General features: G+C 37.4%; 1 protein-coding gene across 23 annotated transcripts in view; it reads left to right on the top strand.

The window, feature by feature from the left end:
• The window catches only part of MARK3 (microtubule affinity regulating kinase 3), a 64,433-nt gene that overhangs the window by 39,901 nt on the left and 3,226 nt on the right, over nucleotides 1–21,306 (top strand). For 5 of the 23 annotated variants that reach the window (XM_030007427.2, XM_030007423.2, XM_030007425.2 and 2 more), the window contains 7 exons: nucleotides 1,408–1,625; nucleotides 5,816–5,893; nucleotides 6,560–6,663; nucleotides 11,381–11,545; nucleotides 12,270–12,527; nucleotides 14,916–14,942; nucleotides 19,745–19,789. In XM_030007427.2, the coding sequence (XP_029863287.1) occupies nucleotides 1,408–1,625; nucleotides 5,816–5,893; nucleotides 6,560–6,663; nucleotides 11,381–11,545; nucleotides 12,270–12,527; nucleotides 14,916–14,942; nucleotides 19,745–19,789 (895 nt within the window). The remainder of the gene's footprint in view (nucleotides 1–1,407; nucleotides 1,626–5,815; nucleotides 5,894–6,559; nucleotides 6,664–11,380; nucleotides 11,546–12,269; nucleotides 12,528–14,915; nucleotides 14,943–19,744; nucleotides 19,790–21,306) is intronic. The other 18 variants (XM_030007433.2, XM_030007431.2, XM_030007440.2 and 15 more) reach the window with 13 other exon arrangements.

The following is a 21,306-nucleotide window of genomic DNA, read 5'->3' as shown; positions in this document are numbered from 1 at the left end:
CCAATTTTTTTTAAAATGGTTTTGTTGTAAAGCCTTCAAAAACAGCATTCTAGAGGAATGCTGAATACACCAACTTAATTATTTTATTTTGCCTTGTCTTGTCCCTTGCATTCCTGACCATGCTGGGGAAGTCTTGTTACACAAATTGAAGAGAGTGTTGCAACCCCCTTTTTCATGAAAAGCACAGCACTCCTCCCCCATGCTCTTGTATGTCTGTTCAGCTTTTGTTTTCCTTTGGCACTAGTAGGTCAGCTTGTGTCTAAAACGAAGAAATGTCAGTTTGCCAATATTTCTTGTTTCCTGTTTCCTGAGGGTAGTGTCACTTGATTGTCCTGCAGGAATTAAATTTCTAAAGAACAGTGACTCAGACAAACTTAGAACTCTACTGCTTAATGAGTGTGCAAGGTAGTAGCTTAGGGTTTTCTAAATATCTTAACCATCTTCCTGCTCCGACACTAACTCATAAAAGGAGTCTGTGTTTAGGTCTACTTTTAAATGCCTGAAGTGCATTCAGAGGTTGCTCTCCTTGGGGAGTTTCCTGGGATGACGGTTACTGTGTTTTGTGATGCTTTTTAATATATATTCTATATATATTTATAAATTTATATATTTTTTTATATATTCATATGTATTTTTATATGTTTGTGTGTATACATACACTTTTTGATTGTTATTAAAACACTAACTACAAAATTGATGTATCCTCTTCTGAGAAGGTGTAACTGAGACAGCAGAAAACGCCATCCTGATATACTTACATGCTTTTCCCAGTGTGCAGGAACCTATTAAAGCAAGAGGGAGCTTGCCACTGTTGAATGGGCTGCCTCATTCTCAGGTGTGCTGGAGCAGTTTTCTGTTCTTGGTACACCCGGGGAGGCTAGTGGCAAACCGCTGCTGCTTCTGGGCTGTTCCAGGAGTGCAGTCCACTGGCTGTTAGTGCTGCTGGTGGTCCAGGGTTCTGTCACCAGGTACCTGTCTCAGGAGCCTGGTTTTATCAGAAGCTGGCTTGAACAGCATGTGCCAGCTTTGTGCTAATGAAGGATCATCTAGTTTGCATGAGTCAGTTACTTGTTAAGTGTCTTTAAGGTGACTCTAAAGGGGTTTTTGTAGCAAGCCAAACCAGTGCCAATACTCAAACACCAGAAGCTTCCGTGATATTCATAATTTTTTCATGGAAATCAAGTAGTATCTTCACCTGGAAAGGTTTTTGTTTTTCACAATATTTTGCTGTCTTCTGAAATATGCGTACTTCGATAATTTAAATAATTACCTTTTTGCAACTCTGATTCCCAGTGTTAATTATTTTGATTCTCATGTGTGAATACGTTTCCATTGTAGTGAAAAATAGCTACTGAACTTCTGAGAAGAAAAATCCTTTTCCTGTTTCTTTTGTGTTTCTTTTTTAAGCTGGACCATCCATCCCCTCAGTAGTGGCATATCCCAAAAGAAGCCAGACTAGTACTACAGACAGTGACCTCAAAGAGGAAGGAATTCAGTCAAGAAAATCCAGCAGTAGTGCTGTTGCAGGAAGAGGAATTGCACCAGCTAGTCCAATGCTTGGAAATGCCAGCAATCCCAATAAGGCTGATATTCCTGAACGTAAGAAAAGTTCGGCTGTTCCTAGTGTAAGTAGAAATGCTTATTTATCAAAACCATGAAGTGTTTTTGAGGGGTGAAAAAGTGTTAAACCTGTGATATATCGGTGGTTCTGATTTTACTTTTCATTACTTTTCAAAGGTGTATTCCAACCTGTATTTAAAAGCAGTGTGCCTGGCTTTTGTCGTTATGGGCTTCCACCACCTGCCCCTAAACCTCAACAACAAAAAAACCCCAAACACACTAAGGTGCATAACTAGTGAATTCACAGGGTTGAGCAGTAGGCAGTGTGCCAAAATAAAGAAAATCTTCAGTTCAGTTTGGCTTTAACTTGTATACTCTGTGGTGCCTCCCTCTGAGGCAAAGTTGGAAATCTGTTTTCACATAAGTCTTGAGTCTTGTAACATTTAATTACTAAAACTTTGGGGTTTTGTATTGAAAAACTTCCTTCTTTTCAGAAGAAATAACTTCCCAGTCCTTTATTCTTCTTGGAATGGTTTATTTTTTCTTCTCAACTTATCCCACAAAGCTGTCATATTTGGTCATATACTCAGCACCATTACTTACAAAAATGAGAACAGAACTTCCTGAGCTCACAGCTCTTTGACAATCTGAAGCAAAAGAAGTAAAATAAGATTTGTTTCACTTTATTGGCTCTGTGTTGTCAGTTGGCTCAGTGGCTGATAGTGACTTAGCTGGAGGATTTCAGCCAAAGAGATGGCCATGGAAAGACATGTCTTCTACTGTAGCAGCTGTCATTCGTAAATCTGAACAAGACCTCATGATTTTGGGGGACCTTTTTCTGATTTTTGTGGTCCCCTGCCCTTTCCCTTGTTTTTTGATCAGTCCAGAAACCATTCAGATTTTGTTTCTCCTTACATGACAGTTCTTGGCTACTGAGCCTCAAAATGGTAGGATAATCAAATCAGTTTTGTCCTACATTGGACTTCACTCGGTGTTGTGTAGTGCCTTATTCAGGAGCTTTGCATCGCAGTTACAACATATGTTGTATTTAGTATCTTTAGTATTTTGATCTGCTATTCTACACCACTCCCAAATCCTGGGGATTTATTTTAGTAGTCTTATTTCAAATTTCATACTACTGTAACTGAAGTAAAATCTGAGCTCATAACCGTAGGATATTTCTCTCTTCTGATTCAGTGTGCAACTGATCCAACTGATGTTTTACAAGCAGTGGTACAAGGTGGTGAACATGGAATCAGACTTGTGATGCCACTCAATTAATTAGGGTTTAAAATTGTCTCTGTTTATAGGTTGCGATGTCAGACAGTGCAAACTCTCTCTTTTTTTCTCCCCCGGCTAGAGATTATTCTTTTGCTTTCTGTCTGTTAGGGATAAAGGGAAGCACTGACTTTTTTCACAATTCCTGGAACTGATTAGGGAGTTTTATTTCTTACAGTGTTAGCATGCATCTAGAAGGAAAAAAAGAATGTTGGAGTTTACCATATTGTCCTGAAGTTGAAAAAAGTTTGAGGTGGAGAGAGTTTGTGTTCTCACTGAGCACTTAAGACCTAAAATCAGTAATATGGTGAGAAAATCACTGAAGAGACAGAAAAATACTGTTTAAAAACAATTATTACTTTGACAGATACAGTGAAAGTAGTAGAACTGGTCCTCGCTGGAGACCCTTAGCCAGTTGTGTGCTGCTCTTATTAAACAACAGAGCTTACAAGCATGCACTTAAGGATAAGAGTTGTGCTTGTAGAGCTGATAGCTAAGTCTGGGGTTGAAGTAAGGGGCTCCAAGCTGTACCTCTGAAGTTGTCAGAGCGTTTAAGCTCTTGCAAACTAAATAGTTCTGCAAGCTGAACAAGTCCACTTCAAAAATCTTCAAGTTCATTGGGCAAATACTAAATCAATAATGGAAACCTGCTCCAGGGGTTGCATAGGTAGCAGCAACTAGTAACAACTTGTTATTACTCACAGCTTTGGATATTTCCTCAATGCTTGTAATAAGGCTGCCCCAGAGCCCTTAGTATAGCTTCAAGAAAATTGGAAGAGGAGGATAGATGGTATGTTTGGAAAATCATTTAGGACCAAAAAACATACTAGTGCTCTTAAGTAAATAGATTGGTTCATTATTGTAAGTCAGAAGCTGATTCTTTGAAAGTTTTTCATCAGTCCTCACCTTGGTGTCTCAATGTGAAAATAGCCTGCCTAAGCAGCGGACACAAGACTCCCTAGGAAAAGAGGAGGACTCTGTACCACAAATTTGTCCTTTGTGCTGTGATTGGACGTTGTGCGTATGCTCAGAAGTCTTAACGTGCTTTCGCAGTGTCAACACCTGCAAAGAAGGCAGACAGTGCCACAAGGATGAACTTATGCAGCTAACCCTGACCCTAGGGGTTGTCATTCCATCAGGGAGTGTGGTGCTGTTGACACCAGTTTCGGGCTTCCTGTGCTGTGCATCTATGCAATTTAGTCATGCAGTAGATTGGCTGAACAAAAAAGTCATAGCTGAAGAACTTCCTTGATGAATTGTGAAAGCTTGTATGCTAAAAAGTGTAAAGGCCCCAATACCAAGACTGTATTCTTGCTAAAACTGACATTTGAAAGCTTGAAATGCTTAAATCTCCTCTCACGACCTCTGAAATCTGAGCCAAACAGAAAAAAAATGTATAGTGATCCTTCTGTCTTTGCATTCCAGAAAGAGCTGGGAAAGTGCATCTTCAGAGTCCTCCAATTTCAGATATGAATTACAAAACTTGTCCACTCACAAACCTGAAAATGCATAGTCCTTAAAGTTTGATCCAGCACAGAGGTTGCTGTCTTCTCTTTCTAGATGTGCAACATCCCAGTACATTTTAATGTTATGTGGTGTCTTCTCAAGGGAAACAAATATTTAATGTTCTAAGGGAGCAGGTAGAAAGAAGGAAGCCACCCATTTTTGTGTGTATTTCCCACCAGAAGAACAGTTGGATATTCTAGGTGCTTCATTCTCGAGTATGTTCAGGAACACAGACCAAAATGATAAGCAAATATTAATAGGCAATACTTCAATGTACCCTTGGTTTGTGAGGGCTCCGCAGAGTGTCTTGCACAGCGTGACCTCTCAAGAGCACACAAACAAAACTTCACCTTAGGTGCACAGCCTTCATTGCTAGCAAGTTTAGTAAAGAGAGGGGAGTTTGCCCAATGACAAATGTCAGAGAAAAGTAGAAGAATCAATGTGACTTTTTTTTAACATAAACACATTCAAAGACAAAGGATGTGTAAGGAATAAAGTACAAGGAAAGGGCCAGGAGGACTTCTGCTGATGCTTGGCACATGCCTATGCCTAAGGAATATCCAGTGAAAAATTCTTGACAACCCTTGAGACAACTACATCCATCTTTCGTTTTAATTAATAGTTCTGCTAATCTAAAATACTGTTGATACTCTTTGTACTTTTTAACACCATGAGGTTGCGCAGTTCACTTGATTTCATTTTTGTTTGTACATTCACGTAAAGATGTATAACAGGTCAGCAGTCTTTTAAAGAGACAAGATGGCTTCATTAAATCTGCTGCTCAGGGATTGCATTGCTTGAGACTCCCTGTATAGCAAATATTTTGCCTTAAGGCACTGGAGGAGCTTTTGCTGGTTATTGAGAATATTCCACTTTAACAGTTTTATTTCAGGTTTGGAAACAAAAAAGGTTTGTCTACTCTCCTTTTGTGCTTGAACTAGTTTTTCCTTTCTTTTTTTTTTATCCTTCTTCCCATGATTCTCTACTGTGACCATTTATGTAAAACCTTTTCTTAATGCTATTTTAAAAATCCACTGAATTTCCCTTGTCTGTCATAGCAGTAATTCTTCAAAGAACTCCAAAAGGTTAGTTGAGCATGAAGTCCCCTGCCTGATTCTTAGTGGCCATCCTTATTCAACATGTGCTTATCCAGGTGCTGACCAGTCATTCCCTTAAGCTAGCCTCCTCCAAGACTTTCCCCAGCAGTGATGTTTAAAGTTAATAGCCTATTTTGCTTCCTGCTTTGCCCCGTGATCCTTTTCTTTAAAGAAAAATTTTAAAGGTTTTTTCCACTTTCCAACCATATGCAGTTTCCTGTGTTATGTTCTTGGGGTGGGGAGAAAAAAATATAAGGCTTGCCGGCTTTTACTTCCTCTACAACCTGGGTGTGCATGTTTATCTGGACCACCATGCTTTTCCTACAGTAATTGCATCTAACTTTTTATAATTCTGTTATCTGTGAATTACCTAGCTTCTCAGTCGTTCCTGGAAAATTGACCGCCAACTTGGGCATATCTCCACCCTCTTTCTCTGTAAAGACAGAGGCAAAGTAATTCTATTTCTTTTCTCCCTCTAAAGTAAGGTCTGTAGTTTAAGTTCCCCTGGTTCTCTTGTCCTCAATGTATTATGCTCGTATTTAAATGTATATTTTTTAAAATGTCTTATTAAAATTCTCTGCAATTTGTCTCTTTAATTTGACTTATTCTTCCCTGTTTTTAAACTTGTCTAGTGTTTTATAGTATTTTAATATTTAAAAGTCCATGTTTACCTTCCCACTGAATTTTACCACATTTGTTTCTTAAGTCTTTGCTTTTCCTATCTTGTTTAAGGGTATGGTTTTAACTTAAAGGAAAATTCTACAATCTGCAAGTGGTAAAGTATTTCAGAAATAGGTTATAAAGACATAAGGTATCCAGATGTAGATGAATGCTATACATGTTGAGAGTTTGTAATTCAGAACATTGGTAATTAAAAACTTTAAGCGATATTAATTTTGAGCCATCAACATGAAATACAAGAACAACTTGTTAGAATTATTTTTTGTGATTGCATTATTCCTTAAAAATACTGGAAGGTGTTGTATATTAACTTAATTATTGTAAGTCTTCTAACTGTGTAGAACTAGCATGAAGTAAAACTGCCTTCAATTATATGTAGACTTAACCCCAGAAAAGCCTTTTGTGGGGAATAACAAGCCTGTGTTTTTTAATTGTAGAATAATACTGCCCCTGGAGCAATGACACGGCGCAACACATATGTTTGTAGTGAAAGAACCACTGCTGATAGGCATTCAGTGATACAAAATGGCAAGGAGAACAGGTATATGAAATGTCTTCATATGGTGTATGTCCCTGTCTTCACATTTCCAAAAAATTGTAATGCCTAATTTAAAAATCAGTAATACTCTAGTGTAATTCTTAATGAAAGGTGAGTACAGATCTTTGGTTATGGAGCACCTGTAAGTATGTTGGGTTTTGGTTTTTTTTCCTATACATACAGTCTTTATACTTAGAATGTAAAAGGAAGTTCCTAATTTCTGGTTAAATACATGTCATATTTGTACAGCCTTCATCTTAAATCAGCTGTTAACTCCTGTGGCCAAACAACATACACTTGCAGAAGAGGTTTGTTTAGTGTCAAACGACAAAGTCCATCTCTCTTGGGCCATTCTCTTTTTACATTTCACTCTAAACTGTACTTTGTTGGGATTATTTGGAATACTGTTTTTCTACAAAGTCTCAGGGAGAAGGTCAGTTTTTTCTGAGCAAAGATGAAACAGTGGTAGGCCATTGTCTTGGACTAATAATGTTCCTTACTGATACTCTTGTAGTCTAGTTGCTTCCCAGTATTTACAGAACTCATCTTGAGAAGGGATGCACTGATACCTCCATATTCTGAGTGAAAACAGTTAAGAGAAATAACAGGTTTCCTCCTGCTTTACTGAATGAAAGCCTGACTGGAGCATGCAATGGAATTGGAGTTAACCAGTTCATGTATTAGCACCATGGCCATGTCTAGTGCCATCCTTCCCTGTGTACCAAAGACTGAGAGCCGTAGAAAATAAATATAATAGTGAACGTACACATTAGGTATAGAGTAATACTTGTGAAACATACCACCAAATTTCCTGGCTGGGTGAGGTGTTTTAAGTTCCAACCAACCATTCTTCACAGAATTTTCCTGGTCTTAGAAACTGGTAACAGTTAAGTACTTGACCATTGCCAGGAGAGCGCCCAGATAGCTAGTACTTAATAAAAATGCTTAAGCTTGGAGGAATATGTCCATCTCTCCTAATCTTACCAATTTTCTCTACCCCTTCCTAATTTTATGATATATTGTAAAGGGTGGGAAGAAAATACTTTTCTTCTAGGTCAGGTTTAAGTTGGTGAAAGATCTGCCATTTTTTGCACAGAATTTTTCCGCTTCCTCAGCAGTTCATAAGGAAGAGTGGCAAAGTTGTGATGTTGCATGGAAGGTCCTTCTGTCCCTTGTTTGACTCCTGGAGCCTAGGGATAAAGAACATGATTTTGACCCTGTCTCTTCCTCCTACCTTTCTGCAAACTGAAAGTGGTTAAGAAAAAAGTCAAGTATAAGTTTGAAGAGTGCCAAAAGTCTAGCTGGCCAGCTGGGCCTGCAGTCAACTGTCTTGTGAAGTACAGCACAGCTATTTGGTACTGTCTCTTAGTGTGTCTGTCTCAGCCTTCATTGGTTAGTCCTTGTTAATGTTACCAAGTTTGTTTAGATTAAAGCTCACCATCCTTTCTTTGATTTGATACGTTAATAGCTTTTTTCTTTCCAAACTATCTTTGAAAAATGGATCTTTCTGTCCAAAATAGTTTTGATCGGATTTGATTACTTGATTTCTTGGTTTAATTACATTTTTGTTCGTCTTTAAACTAATATTTTTGCAGTATCTTATCTAAAATTTCTTTATTACATTTTTAAAAGTTATTAGATATTGTTTACTAAGAAGGCTTGAGATTCAGATGTCCCCTTAATTTAGGAGTAACTTCATAATCCTAAGGAGCTGTCTTCTGAAGTTGTTATTTTTTTCTCCAGATTGGAGTTTCTCAGCAAACTACTGTCTTTCCGGTTTGTCGCATATGGGCATTAAGCTCAAAGTTAACATTGAGTAGTACTTGGCAACTACATTAATTCTATTTTATATCCATAATTGGTTATCCTTACGTAATTTACCTTTTATTGTCAATATGGTATACAAACATCATTTGCTTATCCTGCAAACTTTAGCCCTGTTTGGGTCATTTGAAATGTCTGAGCATTTATATTTTCACTGTTGGGGGGAAAAAAAAAGTCTTTATAGCTTTTATCGTGTATTATTGATTACTACTTTTGTTACTTTTTATAGAGGGTTAAAATGAGAAAAGATAATGAGAATGCATTGCTAATTGTTTTACAATTAGACTTCTCATTGTCTGAAACGCTTCAACACTAAACTGCACATTCATTTTGGCACAATTTCAGAATTACTGTGATTTGGCACAGAATTCAGAGCTTACGTCTGAATATATTTTGTTGTTGTAACTGGGCAAAGGCTTGGCTGATCACATGAAATGCAGGGACCTTTAACGCAGGCTAAATCGATATGGCTGTTGATGGGACTGGCTCTTCAGAATGAATTCTGCCTGCCTTCAGGTGTTTCTGTAGTATCTCTAGTATTGTACTTTCAACTTGGCAGAAAGAACTTTAGAAACTTGTAATGGTGGTTCTTCTGTGAAGCAAGATCTGACGTAGAACCTGGGCTTTGTATAAATCCAAGGTTTTGTTAAAAGTGCTTTCTGTGCTTTTGAAATGCCTATTGGTGGCAAATGGTAAAGGCAGGAGTAATTGCTATAAATGATTTGTTACAGATTGGATTTTAGATTTTCCATAGCCAGTCAGATACTAACTGTGACCCAGTGAAAACTTGGGAGACTTGCCTTAAAAGGCAAGATGTGCACATCTGAAGTCTCTTCTTTCTGTAGAGAAAGTTTTAAAATGTTGCTTGTTCTGTTTTTATCTTGCACATTGAATTCTGAGAAGGCAGTATTTCCAAATGTATGGAAACTTTGAGGAATTGATAGTCAGCTAGTGGGCTTGATGTTGGAGAAAGTAGTCTTGAAGACCCCTGTGCCAGACTGGTAGAAGCAAAAAAAAGGTTTTGAAGTTTCACATCCCTACTTAACACATTGTGTGGCTGACACAGGCATTCTGCAGAGGACTGCTGGCTTTCCTCCAAAGTCTGAGCATTAATTAACGCACTTGGGGACTTGTGAAACACTCTTCATAATTATAGGCAATTGCTTTAAATCATTTGTAACACAAATGATTTACAACAGCATCAGATTTTTAATAAGCATTGGCACTAATTAGTGAATGTTAGCTCACTGTTTCTGTGTTCCCAGGCTAGTAAGGAAGCTGATTTCTAGCAAAGATTCAGAGGAAGAGATATATATGCTTTAATAAGTGCTCTGGTACCTTACTGATACCTTTAGCTATCACATCTTTGGAAGCAGGCGACTAAATAAAACTTGGGTCTAATGTGTTGTAAATCTAGATTCTTTCTCCTTTATCTTTTGCAACAAATTGAAAGGAGCTAGAAGTGCTTGAGAGGCTAGTGACCAATTATTTGGGGATTACTTGCCTTCAGAGTATTGCTTTTGAGATGAATGTTCATTTCCTTACAATTTCTTAATACTCTGGGATAATGTAAAAGCTTGGCTGTGTTGCAGGCTTTGTTGTAGAGATGCATACACAATGTGGATGAAGTTTTCTAGATTCTGAAAAGTTAAAACCAAGAGAAAAAGTAGTAGATTTTGCTAACGGTTTTAGCCAGCAGTTCTGATGTCTGAGCTGTGGGGTGTTTTCTACTAGTGCTTTGGGAGCTAAGCCTGAGAAGTGGGTCAGCTGATACTTGTAGCTGGACTAGCTTTCTCCGAAGTCTGACATGCCAGAATGAGATAACAGGACTTGAATTTCAGTATGTGCAGTCATGATGTAACTTGGAAGTGAACATGCAGTGTCATGAAACTGTCGCTGACAATTATGATTTCCTAACCTTGAACAATATTTCTGAACTACAGTTGCCTTACTTTTAAAGCAAGCAAGATGAATGACATACGGTGTTGTAGCCTGAAAGGTCCAATACATCTTGTGGCCTCTCAGTTTTCTCACATCCTTATCGTTACTAGATAATGTGAAGGCTGCAAAGAGTATTTTGGCCCAAAGAAAGAAGAAGATTTCATGCTCCAATTTTAACATATTATACAGCTGGCAGCTTACTGGCCATTCTGCTAAGACGGCACTGTATACCTTCCTTCAAAGCCTGAATGGTAATTTGGAGAATTTAAGGTTCATGGCCAAGCAATATGAGACGCTCTTCAACAGTCATACCTCTTTCTTCAGAGAACACCAAGTGTTATTCATTGCTTCCTACATGTGCAGGTTGATTTATAGTAGCCTTTTTGTTTGGGCCTCTCTGGACTTGTTAAAGATCATGATATTGTTGTTTTCGATTGCACCTGTGAAGTCCTCTCAGTTATCAGATGTGGATCGAGATTTGACAGCTTGCCCAACTTACACTGATTTCTTTTAACATGGATACATTCTGAAAACAAAGTATTTCGCTGCAGTAATGGAGCTGTCATCAGTCTTCGGAAAGTGCAGTTGGTGGGGTTTTTTAATGCATTTTTTAATGTTAAGACCAATACGAGTTACATCAGTGCTTTATAGTAGTGCTTTGGCACAGAACACCAAGTTATTCAGGTTCTGTATGTCAAGGAGGGTATCACTGCAAACTAATGCTAATGGTAAGAGAATGATCACTTCATAGATGTCAAGTGATATAGTAAGGATGCTTTTTAAGGGGAGTGTAGGGTAGTTACTGCTATTTACATAGAAGAGGGCTGTTAGAGTTCGTGTTCTTTGATAAATCAGTTAATAGAAGGAAAAGTTTGCTTTTTTTCTATGCAGTAGTTTGTTGTTGGTCCATCATGCTCTTCTTTCTGCCTCTGCCTGAACCCAAACCCCCTCACAGCCTGACAGAAATGTTCGCTTACGCAGCTAGCCCTGCTTCAGTTTGTACTACATCCTTCTCCAGTGTTCGGCTGCGACATCAGAAGTCGATGTCCATGTCAGCCTCTGTGCACACGAAGATGATGTTGCCTCCAATAGACAATGGCGCAGATAACTTCAGGCCTATGTAAGAACCTGAAATCGTTGTGAAACTAACTTATACCCACTGCTTCTTAACTTTGTGCTGTGGAATTTTAGTCCTAGATTGTTCTAGTATATATTGCCCACAAGATGTGTGTTTCCTCATTTTTTTTTAGTCTTGTTTACATTTGTCTTGTGGTGTGTCAGGCTGTCTGTGACATAATCCTGCAATAATGAACCTTAATTTTTTTCTTAGTGTTAGGAGTATTGGACATTCCCTATTGTCAAAGTTTGTGGGAGACTTTAACTCTGTATCCTGAAGGACTTCACTACTTGGAGCAGTTCACTTGTAGAGAATTTTGTGTAGGATACTTTCAAATTAGCAAGATTTTCAAAGATGAATATATAGAATGTGGAGGGAGAGACACTAAAGTTACCTATTGCTTCTCTTTCCTGGGAGGAAACTTTACTTGTCTATTCTTTTATCAGTCTTCAGTGAAACATTGTGTGCCTAGTTTATCTGGTCTTTTCCAGGATACTCCTGTTGCATTTTTCTGCCTATGTAGGTTTCTGTTTCGGCAGCCTTTTAATCCTAACTTCTTACAAGTTTTGATTCCATACAGTGCTGTAATAATGTTGGTATTTCCAAACCTGGCCTATATAAAAGTGTCTGCTTATGCTTTACTGTAGAACGTAGTGTTTTGTGTTTCCTGCAGAACTGTAGTGCTTCTGGAAAGAAGTTCTAGCATTGTTTTTTTTTTCTGCTCTAGCACTATTCCCGATCAAAGAACTCCTGTTGCTTCAACTCACAGCATTAGCAGTGCAACCACACCTGATCGTATTCGTTTCCCCAGAGGAACGGCTAGTCGGAGCACTTTCCATGGCCAGCTCAGAGAGCGACGTACTGCTACCTACAATGGACCACCAGCCTCCCCCAGTCTGTCCCATGAAGCAACACCACTCTCACAGACTCGAACCAGGGGCTCCACTAACCTGTTTAGTAAACTAACTTCAAAACTAACAAGAAGGTAAGCCTTTTAAAATGGTAATGCAACATTTCCTTTTTACCGGGTAGTAGAAATACCTGGTAGTTCATTGCTTAGGTGGTTTTGTCCACATTCTCTGATTAATGGCTTAACAATTTCTGCAACTTGAAATGCACTGGCTTATGATTTTTTCATAGTTCTTTTTGGTTACAGAAGCCATTTGTTTTTAGCAGTTGAATCAAGTGGGATAAAAAGTGAGACAGTTTGGTCTGTGCTCTTCTATGCTCTTCATCCTCATGTCTGAGGTACAAATGCTGCACAGCTGAAACATTTCAGCTCAGTTCAAAAGCTGCTCGCTCTGACTTCATGGTCAATCAGTAGACAGCATAAACTAGGATCGCAGTCTTGATATTTAATGTAGTGTTAGAAGCTCAGGTTGTGTTTCCCAATCACTTAGGCTGTCAGTGTTTCCAGAATAATCTTGCTGGCAACACATGAATAGAATTATCACAGGTGAAAGGGGAGGGGCAGGAGACAAAAGTTTCTTTTGGCAGTAGTGCTAGCATAGGTCATGTTAAAATAATGGCAGTACTATGCTTTCAGTCTAGGCAGGAGTCTGGTCAAACCTTGAAAAACTTATTCCTGTTTTGACCTTTAGTTCATGTGCAGATTCTGGTTTTGGTGTGAAGGTATGTTGGTGTAGCCAAAACCTAGCTTAAGTAGGTGTTGTTCCTGCACTAACAGTTTTTATTCTAATTGGACTTCTAGTTTCAAATCCATGTATGATTTAAATTAGTTCCTACAAACCCTAAAATTGAAAACTATCTATTTTCCTTCTATATTTAAAACCTGTTGATTCACATACTGCATACTTCAGACCACTCTGATACCAACAACTTGTGTTTGCAGAAGTGAGGGTTTGTTTATCTTTGCCTTAAGATAATCTTCATGCTTTTGTACCCTCCTCATCAGGTGAAATTTTTTTGAATATATCATTCTGATCTTGGCCTGCTTGCTTTTGTTTCAGGCTTACATCACATCAGCACCAAGCCATTTACTTCCTGTCTGTTCTGTGATTATATGTGCCTCTCTCTCAGCATCCTCTTCATAGTCTCCAATTCCTACAAAATAGTGCTGAGCCAAACTTGCAGTTTTTCACAACTGGCTGATTTCAATTTAGAGACTGAATTTCTTTAAAAATTTAGAAGTTGTTTCTGTGAAAAACAAAAATGTGACAGCCTGGCCTTTGGTAAATGTTTTACCCTGCTCAGCTCTCTGCCAGCTAACACTTCCCTGGGAAATACTGTGCTGTATGAAATTCTTTTTTTTTTTTTTTTTCTTTTTTTTCCCCCCTTTTTTTTCTGTTGAGAGAGAGGGATAAAAGATTAATTTGAATTTCTTTTTAAGAATTAAGTTATCTGCTTTTTGTCAAGTGAAGTCTTAATCAGACACATTCTTTTGTTACATCTTTCTTACTGTACTTTTGTTTAATGTCGTTACTTAATTTTCCATCTGACGTTCCAAATGTGGATGCTCAAACTGTGAACATGCAAGCTTTTCACTCAGTTGTTTAGGCAGTATTCAAACTTCTATCACTACCTCTGAGTTTCAACTTTTTGCAGTGCAGTGTGGTTTTCTTGAAGTTTTTCCGCCACTACTTTTGACAATAGTTTAAATTGCATCTGAACTTGATTAAATAACATCCAGTTGTAATACAATAGCACTGTTAGAGATGGTTAAGTTTGCACTTGGAGGACCTTTTACAGCTGGGGCTCTGTTTAGTATAGGTGCTGTACAGACTACTAAGGAGGTGAATAGTGTCATCAAAGGACATCATTATATTTCTTCTCTTTAAATAAATTATAAAGAACCTTGAAACCTGTTAATTTATTTTAGCATTCTCTATGGGGAATCAGAATCCTTTTGATTATGAACTAAGTATGTTCTGGTGTAGGCAATTGTTACAGCTTCTGTCACTAAATTAACTAAATATTTAAGGCAGTTTTTGGCACAGCGTGGCTGACCTAACGTGCTGAAGGAAGGAAGAAACCTAACTCTGAAAATACTCAAGATCTAATTGTAGTAGAGTTACCGATTTTTGCTTTCTATTTGAAATACATGAAGAAAATCCAAACATATTTTTATGTGGCCTTGCAAATTGAGTTTCAAAGTGTTTTGACACCAGTACGTATTTTAATTCATAATAACTACTGGTGGCATATTTCCCAGAAAAATTAAGTTTGGAAGCAGCAATGTTAAGAGTTTGACTCTTCAGACCCTAAATCCTCTGCCTAATCTCAATGTATTGAAGTGTAATTTCATTGCGCGTTTTAAATGACATCTTTTTGCATGTTTCACTCTAAATGGCTTTTTCGATTTATTTTGTACAAGACTTTTTGTTAATTATTATTTTGGCTTAATTTCTTTTAGAAACATGTCATTCAGGTTTATCAAAAGGTAGGATTTATTTATATTTAAAAAAAAGTGGCTCCTGCAATTAACAACAGATTTGGCTTTCTAGCCTTGGTTTCCTGAAAAACTAAACTTTCTGCTGAGAACTAAATACTTTCTTTCTTGAGAGGAAAGCATAGAATAAATCCATTAACTCATGATGATACTTAAGAATCTGTGGCACCTGTATAACAAGATGCTAAGCATGCCTTGTGAATTCTTCTTTCTTTGATAGAGTTGGTAGTACCAAAGTAATTCTGTTCTCTGTACTAATACACTTAGCATGCTTATGTTTGAAGAATGAGGTGTTTGATAACAATGATGAAAGTATAAACAAAACATAAGGTTACAAGCAAATAAAGGTAAGTGATTCTAAATTTACATTCTTTCTCTCTTTGTTCTATGATATTTTATAAAAAAAATCAGTTTGAAGTGTTGTCTGCAGGTGATACAATAGAAGGCAAACTGAACACGGTTGTGAATAACAGTTTGGTATGGAAGATTGAATGAAGATGCAACGGCTGTGTACTTATTTTAAAATGGGATGCATTTGCTGAAGTGAATTGCAGCTGCAGTGCAAATAGAGCACTTCAGTTATAAACAAAAAGTATAACATCTATGTAAATTTACTGACAAAAGGGAAAAGCTCACAAGTCTGATTTGCATTTCAAGCCCAAAGGATTTAATTTAGTTTTACAATTTGGGAATGAATCAAGCTGCTATATATCTTGTTAATCCATTATGATTCATGAAAGTTGGTTATACAATTTTGATCAGCAGGTAAATATTCCAGTAGAATTTTGTAATACTCTGTTCAGTTGTATGATAACTTGGAGCTTCTTAAAGGGTAGTACTTTCAATTTCCAACTACTGATCAAAAATAGGGAGATGGGGCCAAAAACCAGACATCTGTTTTAACTTTCGAAATGCAAGGCTATGCACGTGACTAATTTGAAGTTTGTCAGACCATTTCAAGGAAATACTTTGATTAGGGAGACCTGTGATATGTAAATTGCTGCCTAAATTTGGGATTATTATGTACAGTCCGAGTCTAAATGTACCCTACCCGATTAAATGAGTAAATTCCATGCAACGGTATTAATAATCAGAGCTCTTCCAAACATGACTATGTTTAGAACTGGTGTTGGTTGGGTTGGCTGGCATTGTCATAGCTGACTTGAGAAAAAGAATGCACACCAACTTTTAAGGAAGGAAACAGTCCAACACAGCATACAGATGAAACTGAGCAGCGGAAATAGTTTTAACCCATTGTGCGTCATGAGTTGTGGGGTGCATACCACATTGTAAGAGGGAGCTTTTGCCTCTCTAGTCACATTGCTTTTAAAACAAAGGGTTATGATCTGTGCAACCTCCACAACTGGATATATATAAGTTTGTTACACTGCTGCTCTGAAGAAAGATGGAAAATGCTAATATGAGTACAATTTTAAACTATAAGGTTACTGTTCACATTTGAGACTTAAAAAAGTTAATTTTTTAATAATTTTTAAAGATTTTCCTTTGACTTGAGGCCAAGAATCTTAGAATATTGTGGAGATAGCTGCTACAGCTTCCATGAATATGTCTTTTGAGTAAGAGATTTGCAAAGTCTTACACCACCTACACAGGACCAGACTCTGCTTTTTAAATTCTGTTTTAAGTGTGCATGGTGCCCCTTCATACCTGATCTGTATGTAGGTACAAAATAAAATTGAAAATGTTGGGGGTTTTGGCAATTTCTTCTCACTTTTTGTGCTATGAATCTTTGATACTGAAAGAACTACTGTAACTGAATAGCACATATATATACTACTGCAACATCATTCTGCGGAGCTGAACAAAATAATCAGTAACTCCTTTTTAAACTACTGAGTTCTAATACTGTACTTGGTGCACAGAGGTATAAAATATATATGTATCTCTTGTACCATGCACTGTCCTTGCCAATCAGCATATTGTGGAAGTCTAAATTAACCTTCTGACAGCAAAAATCACCTTCTATGTTCTGGATTTTATTGCAGCATCTTTTCTCCATTTCCATAAATTGATCTTATTTTAGCGTCTTGCACTTTTTGCTGTTTTTCCATATCTTTTTAGACAGTTTTCTTTGTGTTTATTTGGATTTTCAACACAGTGTACAAAGATGTAAAGAACAGAAAACACAGCATAACTCAGGACAGATGTATGGAAACATTTTTGAAAGCCTTTCACAAATTATAAAGGAGATAGTGTATAGGCATTGCATGACAAATGAGAACACAACTTTCCTTTATATTTGTTCCATTCTCAAGATCAAGGAGCATCTTGGTCCATAAAATTAATTTATGTAAAAATACAAGCAAAAGCAGAAAATTCAGAGCATACATTAGCAATTTGTAGTTCCCGCAGAAGTGAAGATTGTATTAGCAGTGAGGCGGCCTCAGGGCTGCCTCTGACTTGCAGACCCACTGAAACAGTACTGGCAGTACAGTAAGTGACTGTTCCTGAAGCACCAGTGCTGGGCTGTAGAACTGGACCATAACCATGTGCTTCATGAAGGAAGGAGCATCTAGAAAGACTGGCACAGCTCTCCAAAGCTTGGCGTGATGGCTTGTATTTGAGGATACGTGTCACCGAATGCAGTTCCTCATGCTAAATGAATGGAACATTGAGGCATGGAAAAACTGAAGATAGTAAGGATTTTCTGAGAGGCTTCCATGAAAGTGTTTATTATTTCAAAGTGGCAGGTATTTTGTAAATTATGACCTTCTTAGATTTAGAGTACAGTGGTTTAGAAACAGAACAGTTTGGCTTAATTTCAACCATGAAAGGGTCTAAGAACATCATTAGGGATTTTCCCTCCCAGACTTTTCTGGCTAGATTCCAGTAACAGTAAGACTATTCATTATCAGGGAGACGGGTTATGTTCCCGTTTTCTACAACCTTTGGCAAGTTAAAAAAAAAACAAAACAAAACAAAAAAAAAACCACCAACAACAACAAAACACACAAAAAACCAACAAAACCAAAAACCAAACCACAAAAAGCCCCATAAATGCTTGCAGCTCTTAACAAGGCTGTTGTCTTCCACTTTGTAGGACCACAGTAGGCTCTTTAAAGTTCAAGTACTCTCAATTTTTCAGTTGAGCAGTGTTTTCAAACTTGTTGCTTGCTTTGCCTGGTAAAAAGAGCCTTTCCCAGATCACCTGAAAGGTGTGGATTTTTTCAGTTGGTACATGCGATGGTTTCTCCCTTCCCACCTACTCCCTTCTCGGTCCTACAGAGTTGTTGTCAAGGATGAGTTCAGGGACTGTATATGCAGACCTGAAAAATCTCTTTCTACCTTCTCCTGTATCCACAATAGATAAGTAGCATGAGATCTCATGAAAGTAACTACCATTAAAAATCCACTTTGAAGTGCTAGAATTAGTTGAGGACTTGTCAGTTGTTTTCTTCTCATTATCTTCTTTATCCTTTTTGCTTGTGACAGCTGTTCATTAGTCAATGGCAAATGTTTCATAGCAGAGACTCTGTCGTACCATGTGCTGTGCACTACCTCAGAGAGCAGGGTTCTGATCAGATGCTGTTGTGACAAGCAGCTCATAGCTGAGTGACTTACCACTTTCTTAATTGGATTTCTATTGCAATAGCAGTGTGAATTTTGAACAAGGAGCAGACTCCATAGCCTGTACAGCAAGTGCTGCCACCATGCTCCTCGCAGTGCTAACACAGCGTCTGTTTCCTCGTGACAGGGACTGTAGAGTCCTTTTACAAGCCTGTTCCCTCACCACAACCCTCAAAAGGAAGGAGGAAATTAAGCCTCGTAACACCCCCCACACCCTGATCTAAGTACTGCTCTGCATCAAAAAATAAGCTTACTGTCTTACATTCCTATCCCTAGACACTTGTCAACCAAACTGCTTTAATAATTTACATTATTCAGTGAAGCCATGTACTAGCTTAGAGTAGTCTTGATAAGAGCCTTATAAAAGCAGCTTCCCTGCAAGCAGAGTTAATGCTGAGATGTCAAACCGTGGTACTGCAATAATGGGAAGGTCAAGGAAGATGATTTTCCCCTTAATTCTGCTTGATAATGGGTTTTTAAAAAATGGTAGTGATCAGCAATGTAGCTTTAAGCAATGCAAGAAGACAGAAAGCTTAAGTTTATTCTTAGATGTGGAAGATGCGTCACTGTGGGAATTAATAGGATAGAGTTACCACAGCTTGAGAAAGCTTGGATTTACCTCTAAACTTTTGTTAAAATATATATGCATCTTGTTCTTTTGCGTTAAGGTATTTGGTATTGTTTTAAACACCTAATACCTCAGATCTGATGTGCATGCAAACACACAGGGTGATGAGACTTGTCTGTAAATAGGGTATTTTTTCAAATATACATTGTACTCCCAGATAAAACTTCTGTATATCACTAGCCTAAAAATAACTGGGAGTTATTTCTCTTTTAGGAGGTACTTACTAAATAATACAATAACTTCAATACACTTTGTAACTTTAGTTTCACATTTTCTGCTTTTAGAAGTTCAACTTTATTCAGTGAGTCCTACAGTATTAATATATATAGACATTCATTGTAAAAATAAGTTATGGTCTTTTTAAAAACTGTAGTTTATAGACTTCCATTTAGTTTGACACTATATTCTGAATTTGGTCTAACTTATGAAGTTCTTTACATCTTTGTTGCTTTGTATTTTAACACACCTTTGGCATGATTGCAGTATCTTTTAGCAGCTACTCAGATATTGTATATTATAGTGTAAGATTTGTCTTCTCTTTCCCACTTCCTTTTGCTTCTGCATTCTTTTCAATGAGGCTCCCGACTGAATATGAGAGGAACGGGAGATTTGAGGGCTCAAGGTGAGGGTAAAATTTTTGTTTAAAATGTTACTTAGGTGAGTTTGAACCTTTCTCCCCTCGATTACGTGGCATAGTGGCTTCAGGCAGCAGCTTTTGTTTTGTGTAAGGCTTTGAAACTAAAGAAAGAAGCATTTCTGTCTGCAAAATGGCTATTAAAGCACTGACTGACTTGGTTCTAAACTTTCATCTTTCCTGTTGCCTTTTCCTTTGTGTGTTTTTTTGCATTTTAGTCATTATAATTTGCTGTTGTCTTGTAGATGTGTAGGTAAGTGGTCTCTAGTGAGGCTGCAAACGTGTGGGATAACCACTGAAGGGTGATAAGATATGTCTCATCTCCAAAATCACAATAAACAATATTTTTCACGTTATACTCTTCTTCCAAAATCTGCATATCAAAAAATACTAGAAATGATCAAACTTGTGCTGGTTCTGCGAACTGTTTTCAGGTAGAAAAAGCTTTCAAAAAACAAAATGAGCATTGACTAGAAGTTGGTGTTCCCCCTGCCCCCTTACAGCCTTATTAAATTAAAACCTTAAAGTTAAAACAAAGTTCTCTTTAATTTGCTTGCTGAATTTTATAACATCTGGCAAATCATGTAGCTGCATTTGACAGCATAATTCTATGACTCTTGCAGTTACTGAAATCTTTCTAATAGAAGATAAAATTATGAAATAGGTTATCTTTGAGAAATCTTATTTATTTAGTTTTGACCTTGCTATTGCTTTTTATTTAACTTTTTCATAATTGGCTGCTTTTCATGGTGGTAGAAGAAAAGCATTGTGTAACCAGAAATCCATTGCCAACTATTTTAAAGAGCAGCTTGACTTAATACTGTAAGTTGAACTTTGAAGCTCAACATGAGACCTAAACTGCATGGTTTGGGGTCAGTTAGGTTAGGTATTTTCAGAAAATACTGAAGCATGACAGTCAATATATTTAAGTCTCTTGTCCTGAGGGCAAGTAAATTTGAAGAGGCAACTGACAGTGTGCAAATATTCATAAAGCAAATATGTAATTTTTTTTTCCCTGGAGGTCCAAATATAGTTCCTTATTCTTCAGCTGCGTGACCACTGATTTTAATTGAAGTAGAAGAATCATTGCAAACTAGAAATTTCTGGAACGTTTATTTTCTTTGTCCTGTATAACTTTATTTATCCTTACAAAAGGAAAAGCTTTTTTTTATTATTAAAAAAAACAGTTGCAGACTTGGGAAATGCAGCCTCAATATTTTGTGCTTTATTTCTTAAAACTGTGACAGTAATGGTAACCATCTTATTCGCCATCTTTACTAACGATGTTGAGGCGGTGTCTGATAGTGACTTCCAACTCTCCTTCCTGCATTTCAGCCTCAAAGGCGCTTAGCTGCATAGCTTGTAGCAGTGAAACATTTCACCACGTTACCTCTATCAATTGTTGGTATTAAACAAATTACTTCATCTCTAAGTTTCCTCCCTGTTGAAGGTAACTCCAATAGCCTACAATGTGGTGAGTCTCTAGTGATCATCTCAAACACTTA

Source organism: Aquila chrysaetos, chromosome 2 (assembly GCF_900496995.4).
Source record: "Aquila chrysaetos chrysaetos chromosome 2, bAquChr1.4, whole genome shotgun sequence".
Classification (NCBI taxonomy): domain Eukaryota; kingdom Metazoa; phylum Chordata; class Aves; order Accipitriformes; family Accipitridae; genus Aquila; species Aquila chrysaetos.
The sequence above is the reverse complement of the archived record's forward strand: the minus strand, read 5'-3'. Positions and strand labels throughout refer to the sequence as shown.